The sequence below is a fragment of the Bison bison genome, unplaced genomic scaffold (genome assembly GCF_000754665.1).
Source record: "Bison bison bison isolate TAMUID 2011002044 unplaced genomic scaffold, Bison_UMD1.0 scf7180017864452, whole genome shotgun sequence".
Classification (NCBI taxonomy): Eukaryota; Metazoa; Chordata; class Mammalia; order Artiodactyla; family Bovidae; genus Bison; species Bison bison.
In genome coordinates this window covers 3789691-3801743 of record NW_011495014.1, presented here as the reverse complement: position 1 = coordinate 3801743, position 12053 = coordinate 3789691, and the positions used below count along the sequence as shown (strand labels likewise).

At 36.0% G+C, this 12053-nt stretch overlaps 1 protein-coding gene across 5 annotated transcripts in view; it reads left to right on the top strand.

Annotated features, from left to right (window-relative positions):
- SCN2A (sodium channel, voltage-gated, type II, alpha subunit) overlaps positions 1 to 12053 on the top strand; it is a 140200-nt gene that overhangs the window by 82291 nt on the left and 45856 nt on the right. For 3 of the 5 annotated variants that reach the window (XM_010858948.1, XM_010858949.1, XM_010858950.1), the window contains 3 exons: positions 2228 to 2575; positions 6392 to 6524; positions 10753 to 10991. In XM_010858948.1, the coding sequence (XP_010857250.1) occupies positions 2228 to 2575; positions 6392 to 6524; positions 10753 to 10991 (720 nt within the window). The remainder of the gene's footprint in view (positions 1 to 2227; positions 2576 to 6391; positions 6525 to 10752; positions 10992 to 12053) is intronic. The other 2 variants (XM_010858951.1, XM_010858952.1) reach the window with 1 other exon arrangement.

Here is a 12053-nt window from a genome sequence, read left to right as displayed (position 1 = left end):
TATTTCTCATGATGTACTCTGCATAGAAGTTAAATAAGCAGGGTGACAATATACAGCCTTGATGTACTCCTTTTCCTATTTGGAACCAGTCTGTTGTTCCATGTCCAGTTCTAACTGTTGCTTCCTGACCTGCATATTTATTGCTATAGATTTATGTAATTAATATAAGCAGTGGAAGTTGAGGCTAACACATGGAGAACAATAATTTTTCATATAGTTGCCACATACACCTTTGAACTTTGAGAAACATCGTGTCTAATTTTATAACTTATTTCTCTCCAAACCATCTACTGGGACTAATTGAGGGCAGTTCTTGTACTATAAAAATATAAACTGTTACTAAGAGTGGTACATATACGTAATTTCTACTTTATTTCCTATTGTCAAGCATTTATTGTCTGGCTTTCTTTCTGAGGAAATGATAACCAGTAGGTCACAAATTCTGTAGATATTATATCCTTATATCTAATTCAAAGTCCCTTGTGAATAGAGAAAGGAGACATGAAAGAAACTGTATAGTGTAGGAGAGGTTTTAAAAATGTTCATATGGAAATAATAAAGGAAATGAATTATCTTACTAATGAAGTTGATAATAGGATGAAAAAGCATGAGTATAAGAAAAGAAGAAATAAGTTCTTCTGGGAGAGTAGATCAGTATTCTTAGATGTGTTTCTTTCTGTAAATAATGACTAAGATCATATAAGATAATATTTAAAGATTACAGACATTTTATAGATGTTCATAGGTGTCACTGAGAAAATCATTCTTTAGCTAAAAATAAAATTAAATGAATACTTATTAGTCAGGTAATGTAAAATATATATAGGTGCACAATGATAATTTTAGTTAGCTTTAAATCCTTTGGTGATAAAAAGATGAAACTAGTAATGTTTAAATGATGAGTTGGTATTCTATTCATAATCATAGGAATCCAACTTAAGCCATCTTAAGCAAAAAAGAGAATTAGATCATGAAAATAATACCAATGAGTAGCTTTAGGCACACTAGACTCAAGGGCTCAAAACATGTTACTAAGGCGAAGTATCTCTCCACATCTACAGATTTCTCCAATATGGTGATAAGATGCCTGCCATGGCTCCAAACTTATAGTCAGTGGTTTTTAGCAACCTCAATAAAAAATGCACCCCTTTCAGTTGCAAAAGAAATTGGTGACTGTCAGTGGACCATTCAGAGTCCCCTACCTACTTTTAAACCCGTCTCCCTGGCCAGAGGCATGAAATACACTCATTGGCTAGACCTGGATCATGGTCTTGCCAGAGAGCATTTCTTGAAGATAATCAGGGTACTGTCAACAGACAAAGGACAAATGTATGTTGGAGAAGCAGAAACAAGTGCTCCCTAGAGTGAAGTTGCAGCAGCAGCAGCAATAGTAAACAGCATATGATTCATTGTGCTCAATGCTACTGTGCTTGAGAATCAAAGTAAAATGAATGACGCCAGTGACATTGTAGCCATCTAGAAAATTGTCAAATGATTGTGACCAGACACTTAGTGAAAACCAGGTTTTTGTAAATATGGTGCTCTTCAGATTTCTTGAGACAGACAAAAGAGTGAAAATCAGGGAATGAATCATACAGTCTTTCAGTTTGGTCTTTCAGTTTGATTTGTTTAAATTATTTATGAGGACTGTTATAAAATATGCAGGGGGAAGGGGAGAAATTGCTCCTTGTTACTATAATTAAATAGACCTACTAGCAAGATTGATTCCATTTTTCTCTGTGGTGAGATCTGCATTGGGGTGTGGTCCTGTGGTCACTAGTGCACTCTTAACTGGTGGAGTTTTGACTTCAAAGGAACTAAATGTAGGTGTGTACTTGATTGTTCTCCATTGGATTGTTAAATAAGAATAGTTTCTAGAGAAGAGTTTAGTAAAGATTTCAGTTCTGAGTGCCAGAAATGATAAACAGTCTTCAGGGATATTTCTGACTCTCTGAAGTCATGGGTAAAGTAGAAGAAAATGACAGAAAATCAGATCTCAGAAGATGTAAATGAAGGAAGGAAGAAACAGGAAAAGCAAAAGAAAAGAGCTGAACCCAGGACAAAGTTCCAGAATGCCACCAGCAGTTACCATACAAGCCCTTGATCACACCCATCCAATGCCTTATCTTAGGTAAGTCAGCACTATGAAATGATGAGTCCTGGCTCATATTTTCCAGAACACTTAATGCTGTTCATCTGTTTTTGTATCCTTCCTTGTTGTTGATAGTCTTTATTGAGCATCCGTGGCTCCCTGTTCTCTCCAAGACGCAACAGTAGGGCGAGCCTTTTCAGCTTCAGAGGCCGAGCCAAGGATATTGGCTCTGAGAATGATTTTGCGGATGATGAGCACAGCACCTTTGAGGACAATGACAGCAGAAGAGACTCTCTGTTTGTGCCGCACAGACATGGGGAGCGGCGCCACAGCAACGTCAGCCAGGCCAGCCGTGCCTCCAGGGTGCTCCCCATTCTGCCCATGAACGGGAAGATGCACAGCGCTGTGGACTGCAACGGAGTGGTCTCCCTGGTTGGGGGCCCTTCTGCCCTCACATCTCCTGCTGGGCAGCTCCTACCAGAGGTGAGACCAGTGAAACCTGCAGCTGTTGGGAAGGGAGGTGTGGCTGGCGCAGGCAGGAATGGTTTTCTATTTCCACCTTTATGAGTTTTAGTGAGTCTACTCTTCAAAGGCCAAGGGTCAGTTCAGTCAAGTTATGAACTTACTTTGTCAAATTGTTCCTTTCAGACTTTTCTACAAATGAATTAAAAAATAGGTTGAATCTCATAGACTATAATGAGAAGTCCTCCATCATTATTACTACAGTGTCAAACTTGCCAAAAATATAGCAACAATTGATCATGCATTATTTGTAATTAATATAAGCAAAATAAATGCAAGAAATGATATAAATACCCATCTTAAGCATCTTGTTATTTCTAATCCTTTAAAAGAAGAACTTGATACTTACACTTGAAGTAGATAGTATTACTAAATGTATCTAAATTCTGCAATGCAATGTTCTTCCTCTTGGCAGGTCAAGGTGCTATAACATTTTAGCACCCAATCAAATGACCATCGTACATTTATATGGTAAAGGAGCCACTCGAAGTGCCTGGTAAAGTCATGTGTTATAACTGTTAGAGCAGATTTCAATTTTTATATTACTGTCCTGAGTTTTTTAATAAACATAATGGCCAGAAATCATGCATACAGAACTTAGTGGAATTTAGTTTCATTAAATACAAGACACTGGGATATATTATTGACATTTCCTTTGTAAAACATAAGTGCTTTTTAACTTTGGAATTAAATAAGATTTAAGATTTCATTTGCCAGTATAAAAAATTCTAGCAATTTGGTTGTACTTTATAGTTTACCAAATCATATTAAGTCTTCTTTGTATGATTTTTTTTTTTTTGCCAAATTTTACTCATTATGGTTGGATAAGCTGTGTCAGTCACATTAAAATAATATGGAGTCAGCTTTCAGTCACCAAATAGAAGAACTTCTTACCTTGGATTATAGAAATAGCCATTGATCATCTTTACTTTTTTTTGCCTGGCCTCTCCCCACCACTTCTCCCAGAGAAATATTCAAGTATCCTAGAATCAAATCAAATCATGAATAAAAATAGAACTTTATTGTGAAAAAATCTGGAAAAATGCAAAAGGAATATCAACTTCTCTTAAAAAATAATCATGCCTAACTATGTATCAGACAGTGTCCAGAACACTTTACTTGTATTAATTCATTTAGTCCTCGCAATAATGCTTTATCATAGTTATTAATATTACCTCCATTTTACAGAGAGGAAACTGAAGCCTGTGCATGATGGAACTAGGATTTGACCCTATATATGCTGGCTGCTGAACCTACATTCTATCCATATTGCAATATTACCTCCCATTAATTTTCTTTAAATTTTCTTAAATGGAAAAGAAGAGATGATTAAGGAAACAAACATTTTCATTTTTACCCAATGTTTCTCAAAATATATTTTGTCATCAGACTACTTGCCTCAGAATTCCCTGGGATACTTCTTAAAATGGAGATTCTTCATTTCCCCCTCCCTCCACCCCTGGCAGCCACCATTCTCCTCTGCTTCTCTGAGTTTGATAATCAAAGGGTCCAGCGTTTCAGTTATGCAAGATAAATAAGTTCTGGAGATCTACTGTATGGCATAGTGCCTAGAGCTACGAATACTGAATTGTAAACTTAAAATTTGCTAAGAAGATAGATCTTATGCTGTCTTCTCAACCCAAATAGCAACAGCAACAATGATAAAGCAGTGAAAGGAAACTGGAAGGTGATGGAAATGTTTATGAACTGATAATGGTGATGGTTCACAGCTATATACTTATCCTTAAACTCATCAAGTTGTGAGCGTGAAGTATACATAGCTTTTTACATGTTGATAATACTTCACAAAAGTGGTTTAAAGAAAGAAATGAAGACTTTTGGGCCCACTCAGATTTACTCAGACCCAGACCAAAAGGCCAGGAATCAGTGATTTCTTCTTTCTTGACAAGCATCCCACATGGTTCTTATACATAATGAAGTATGAGTATTTCTGATCTTGATAAATGCTAATTGGGAACACAAAAATAAATCTACAACTTCTTTACATAAATGCAAGAGAATTTCAGTCCATCAGAAAATATTTAGTGTTTATCAGTAATTATCACTCCTGTCCTATCACAGAGGGTGGAATAAATCTCTGAAGGTAAATTTGGGCAGTTTAAACAAAGCCTAGTTTAGTATCTGTTTCCTGCTGCCTGGTGTCCGTCCTTCAGTGTTGCAATCAAGTGCTGTGAGGCAGGGCACTGCAGCATGGTATAGCAGGAGCTGCAGAGGCAGACCAAAGCTGTGGCTTTGCAAGACTGCAGAGAGAAACAACAGAAAATAAACAGCTGTGGGCAAATGCTACCTTCCAGAGCACACAATATCCTGCATTTTCACATTAATTCAATTGAAGCAATTTAATTTAAGAAATAATTTCCTTGGTAGTATCATTACAGAGTTTGAAATCTAGCACTAAAAATTAGACAAATATCGGATAACATACATGATTTTGTATAGAGCAGAAGGGACCAGATGGCCTTTAAGTGACCCCATTTTTTTCCTCCAAACTTTGACTTTCTCTGATGAGGCAAAATGTTTTCAGTTCTGATGCAACATTAATAGGATGTTGCGTTCTTAATAATTAACTAATAATTAACTAAATTTTATAACTTTATCTTACACTTAAAAGAGAACCCATCCTTGGCATTGAAACTCTAATTTAAGGCAAGACATAATAATGGGGGATCTTTGATTTTTAGCAATGATATAATGAATTGATTCTTTTCTATTCCAAAAAAAACTCACCAGAATTTCAATATGGGCAGAAATGTATTCCTACTTCAGGAGTTCAAACAATGAAGTTAGTGATCAAAGGAGAAAAACGGGGCAAGACTCAAGCATTTCTAATGCAAGTCTGAGTGCTAATAATAAAGAAGTCACTTTTATTCCTCTGAGGATTTTCCTTATTTATATAGCAATATGAGTACTGCTCACCTACTTTATTGTGCTATCAGTAATTAACATTATTTTATTAACCTTGTTACCTCTAATACATACATAGTCAAAAGCAGAATTTCCACTCCATTAATAGGACTGTCATTAATGAGGATGAACATTCATTTAGGTCACCCTAAAATTAATTTTACCATGAAAGGAAAGTAAAATTCATGAGAAAAAAGTAACTCCTCTCTGAAAAAAACTTTTTAAATAAAAAAAGTTGTCTCTTAGAATTGAAAATATTTAGCCTCATCAGGGGAAGGCAAAGTGTGAAGGTAAAAAAGTGGGGGTGCTTAAAGGTCATCTCGTCCCATCTGCTCTATACAAAATCATATGTGCAGCCCTGTATCTGTACCTGTCCATAATGAACAGAAGCATTTTAACATGGAATTCACACTTTCGGAGAGCTACTACTGATGCATATTAGGGAAACCCGTAAAGTTCTTTTCGTTCATTAAACCACATGAATATATATAAGGATCTAATAACATGTGAGTAAATCAAGGAGTAATATGTTTCAGTTTGAAGCTCTAGATAGGATTGACTAAAATGCTAAAATGTTCTATCCTGAAGCAGGATCCCTCCAGCCCAAAGCCCCAAGATGGAGGAATTAGAAAAGTCCATCTTGATCACAAACCCAGGCATCCCTGAATTCTGAGAATATGATGGGCTTTCAAACCCTTCCCAAGAATAATGATTCTAGCAATGCCTTAGTGAGCTGTTTACATCTGACAAAGCACAGTGAATATTTAGCTAAATAACACCTATTGTGGGAACACTTTGGGTTTTGCTGCCCTTTAAAAATAATAGTTATTTCATATGAAATTTTTTTTTTAGGGCACAACTACTGAAACAGAAATAAGAAAGAGACGGTCCAGTTCTTATCATGTTTCCATGGATCTTTTGGAAGATCCTACAGCAAGGCAAAGAGCAATGAGTATGGCTAGTATTTTGACCAACACCATGGAAGGTATGTCAGAAGTCTTACAGCACAGTTACTTGGTGGTGCTTTGGTAATGGTGATAAAAACTTTCATAAATTCTAAGAGTTAAATTCTTCCTGAATTGATACCACAATATTATTATTCCTTTTACTAAGTAAAAGTAAAATCTACATGCAATACATGGATTTTGTTGTCTCATATAGATTTTTACATTTAGCCTCCAGGAAGCTACTGCAAACTCAAGGTATACCTGGAATATAACCTTGGTAGATTAAGTTCCTAAACTGTTGACGTTTGTCATGTGCATGACATTAAAAGGAATGTAACAATAAATGTTTATTTTTATAGTGATGCTAACACAGTTGAATTGTATTAACTGCTTGAGACTCTAGCTATAAGCTCATTTGATTTAACCAGAAGTATAAATGAAAAAAAATGGAAATTAGGGTTTAATATTAACTACTTTGAAGCCAAGTTTTCAAAATTTTGTAAAACTACTTTTGCCTCTCTCTCTGATCAGAGTTTAATAATATCTCAGCTTTCTCTTTAGTTCCTGATTATATATGAGTAATTAATATATTGTTAAGAGGTCTGGATGTTATAATTCCAAAATAAAGAATTTGGGGACAGCTTGATTTGTGATCGGTTATTGGCTCTGTGTCTATATGTGGCTCTGTAGTTCATCAGTAAAGTATTGATAATGATGTTTAGAATAACACTGTTGTAAAGACTAAATAAGACCTCATCCATAAAACACCTATGTTCCTGGCATGTAGAAGGCAGTCAATAACTAGTATTATTGATTGCTTTATCATTGTTTTGTTAATGCACATGTTTATGCCTCTCTGTGCTGTTAATGAATTCAAACATCAGCTATCAACTTCACCTTGGAAAATACTTTCATATAAAATGTATTCTATCATCCTCCCTGCTCTCCTTTGCCCTTCTCTCTCTTTCACTTTATAACCCTCCCTTTCCTTCCCCTCCCAAGTGTGTGTGTGTGTGTGTGTGTGTGTGTGTGTGTAGATGTGTGGAAGGAAAAAGAAAGATGGAGAATGAGAAAGAGAGAACACAAGCATGTGCGCGTGTTTCTCTGTTAGTTCCAGTTTCTCTTAATACTGTATAGATTATTGGAATAATTATTTTCCAGTCTGAATGCAAAGATCCCATGATATTTAATATCAGTACCCAAAACCTGAGAGTCATAGCCAGGAAAATCTCACAATGTAGATGGCCATATATATCACAGCCATGTCAGTTACTACAGTCCCAACATTCGTAATGTCCTAATGCAGTATCAGAAATCTTTTCACTGATTCCTATGGGATATTAAACTCAGTACGTTCTTCCCCAACCTCGCCTGCGTTAGCTTGCACTCCCTCTTCCCCCCCAGCTGCCAGTAGCTTGCTCCTCCCTGTCCCTCCAGGTAAATCTTTTGAAGATTCTCTGGTCTTCTGCTCCTTGCCATAGCAAAACCACTGAGAGGAAGCTGCCAGTGGTTCTGCTACCGATGTCAGCAGCATGTCTGCTCCCTAAAGCAAGAAGTAGAGAAGGAGACAGGGTAAGTCTTAATTAACACTAATTTGCACTACTGATGGCATTAAGTTTGAATTAACCTAAGAAGTTACTTAAAAACATCAAGCCACCACCACAAAATTGAACTTATCCACTAAGATACAGAGTTAAAAATGAACGCACACGTTCCCATATCGCCCTCCATGAATATGTGTCTCATGGAATTGCTTAGAGTGAAATGATGTCCTAGAGATAAGAGTAACTTAGGAAGCAGGAGACTGAGTGTTTGGCTTTAATATCTGCAGAGCTTTTAGCTTGATCTTTTTGCGAAGAACATGGCTGAGTTTTCATTCTATTTTTCATTGGTTGCATAGAATGCAAAGCATACTTTTCTTTATTCAGTTGTATCTAACCACTTTGAATCTGGCATTAATCAAGGCTGGTTGTTAGCTACATAGTGCACACAGGCAACTAGAAGTGTCTTTAATATAGTCCTTTTTGGTTCCTGATAATGGTGGAAAAGTGTCTTAGGTTGACATAATCTGTTTATTTGGGGATCCTTTCTTCTAAGTCTAATCGTGTTTTAGTTCACCTTTGCTTTTTTCAACCAGGCTTGTTGACCCATGCTGACAGCTTTTGTTTTCCTTCTTTTGAACTACAGCTCAATTTCCATTGTCCAGGGTAATGAATAGGCTCCTACTTAATGACACTGTAGGAGACACACAGAAATGAATTGTTTCCTTTTCAGGTTTTTAAAATGCAAAAACCACATGGAAATATTTCCTGGGCACATCTTTGGGAGGACTGGTGGGAGGTGAGGAGGAAGCACTGGGGAATTGAGGGAAGCCAGAAAGACATAAACTGAGCTATAAATGCGTCTCAGTGTGGATAACCCACCCAGGATGATGGAGACGTGGCTGTAGTTCTCTCCTGAGTGCTTTGTTTTGTTTCAAAGTGTAATAATTCTTTTTTCTTTTTGGCATGAATAATTGAATGATTTTATTTTAGAACTTAACAACTCGGCTCCACTTCTTCCTGGTGTCAAGATGAGCAACACTGGCTGTGTTTTCCCTTTTGACCTTTTCTCTTATTTTTTTCCGTTTGCTTCTCTTTATCTACTAAACTGCAAGTAGCATTTTAAAAAATACTTATGCTGACTGTACATAAGGAACGAGATTTTTTTCAGTTCTCTTTAGTTATTTACTGTAAATGATATTGTCCTTTTATCTTCAGTATAAATATGAGTTTATTTGGGAGTCTTAAAAGCATCTATAAAACAACACATAAAAACTATACGTTTTCTTCTGATTTACAACTTAACAATTCTTTATTGTTTAGAAAATTACATATTAAGAGAAATGGAAATAAATTGGGTACCTAAAGTATTTCAGTATCTAAGGACACAATTGAAGAATCTGCTTCTAATGAAATTCTGTGAAGAATAATCAGGAAATTAATTTACTTTAGTGAAGTAACAAACTTTATAAAATTAGTAGTAAATGTTTATCAGCAAAGCAAAAACCACTACCTATGGTAGTGTTTGTCCATTGTATGAATTCCCTTAAAAAGTTTAATTCCTAGTAAACTGTCCCAGATTTGGAGAGATATTACAGTTGCCACAGTAAGAATACTAAATTGACCAACCAGAGTCAGTTATGCTATTGATGAACAAAGAATTTTTTCCTCAATTATAGTGCTAACCAGGTCTCACATTTGGCTGAGCAAGTGACAGAGTGTAATATTGGCAGAAAACAACAACTGCATCCTTTTCTCACTCAATAACTGATTGAGATAAATATACCAAAGAAAAATAGTAGATAATTTCCCACTTTCTAGTTCTCCCAAATTCTTTGCAAATATTTACTTTTTATGTATTTTGAGCATCACCTTAAAGATCTGTGCATTTCTGTCTTTTCTCTCCTATTATTTAGTTGAAATTCTTTTTTGAAATCATTATACTATTTTCTTAAGTAAATGTGTTTTTATATGAAATCTTTTATCATAGGTTTGGTGTGATTGTTATTTTAACACATTAAAATAAATGCATTTCATGAAAATTTATTGATTATACATATGTTCCATCTAAGATCCTCTTGCATTTTACCAGTAGTGCATCAGTCACATTTTGTGAAACAGCGAGGATCTCACTTTCTTAGGGTGGATATTTCCTCTTCTTTTGTGTCATCCAGTTAAATCAAGAAATGTGGAGGAAAAAGAGTCTTGCTAAGTTTAATATATAATACTATATCAAATTAGGTTTAACCAGAAACTTTTAAGATCGGTGATACTGACAAAACTCTTTCATTAAAATACCGCAAAAAAACACATCTAATCCAGGAAACTGAAATTCATCATGACTAATAAAGGTTTTAAAGACTTCTCCTGAGAGACAGTCTTTCATAATATAAGTGCTCTATCTGGAACATAGATGACGTTTAAGTATACTCAACACAAGTCCTACCCATTAATTTATGATAGCCTTGAAGATAATTATCAGATAGTTTAATGTTATAGATAGAATCTTGGAAACCATTTTTAACTAAGATACATTTGTAAAGTTTACTAGCCCTTCCACATTTTTTATGACAGCTAGTCTATCACTGCTTTCCTGCTCAACCATCAAATTAACCTATAATGCCTTTTAACAACTTCAGAATTTTTTAAGAGTCACTTTCAATTTAAACCAAAGGCTTCTTGAAAGGGAGGAAGCAGTTTTCATAAGTATTCTGTTTTCTTCCAGAACTTGAAGAATCCAGACAGAAATGCCCACCGTGCTGGTATAAATTTGCTAACATGTGTTTGATTTGGGACTGCTGTAAGCCATGGTTAAAGGTGAAACATGTTGTCAACCTGGTTGTGATGGACCCTTTTGTTGACCTGGCCATCACCATCTGCATTGTCTTAAACACCCTCTTCATGGCCATGGAGCACTATCCCATGACGGAGCAGTTTAGCAGTGTGCTGTCAGTTGGGAACCTGGTAAGGCTCACTGAGGATTACTCTGCTCATTGAAAGAGTTTATGGTTACTTTAATGAATTTCACATATCACTCTCAAATTAAATATGAATTAACTGGCCATATTTACTTGGGCAACAAAAGTTCAGCATTACTTTTTTATAACAAATTATATTGCTTCATTTAAGCAGTAGAAAAGAGTCAAAGATTTTATTTATAGTTTGACTTAGAATTAAATATAAATTGCCCATTCATTAAAAAGATCATTATGAATTACAGGGGACATAGATCTATGGTAAAATGCTGATGTGTTCCTCAGGTATTTAGAATAGACTCTTTCAGACATGTTTACATTTGTCAAACATATTAAGTCAGATAATTTTGAAATATCTGTTCATACCTGAAAATGGATTTTTAAAGGAAGAAACATCATATAGAGGTTATTATTTCTGTTTGAATTTGTCCTATACATTTTAGGAATTTAAAAATGATTCAGTTCAGTTCAGTTCAGTTCAGTCACTCAGTCGTGTCCAACTCTTTGTGACCCCATGAATCGCAGCACGCCAGGCCTCCCTGGTCCATCACCATCTCCCGGAGTTCACTCAAACTCACGTCCATCCAGTCGAGGATGCCATCCGGCCATCTCATCCTCTGTCATCCCATTCTCCTCCTGCCCCCAATCCCTCCCAGCATCAGAGTCTTTTCCAATGAGTCAACTCTTCTCATGAGGTGGCCAAAGTACTGGAGTTTCAGCTTTAGCATCATTCCTTCCAAAGAACACCCAGGGCTGATCTCCTTCAGAATGGACTGGTTGGATCTCCTTGCAGTCCAAGGGACTCTCAAGGGTCTTCTCCAACACCACAGTTCAAAAGCATCAATTCTTCAGCACTCAGCTTTCTTCACAGTCCAACTCTCACATCCATACATGACCACTGGAAAAACCATAGCCTTGACTAGACGGACCTTTGTTAGCAAAGTAATGCCTCTGCTTTTGAATATGCTATCTAGGTTGGTCATAACTTTTCTTCTAAGGAGTAAGTGTCTTTTAATTTCATGGCTGCAGTCACCATCTCTAGTGATTTTGG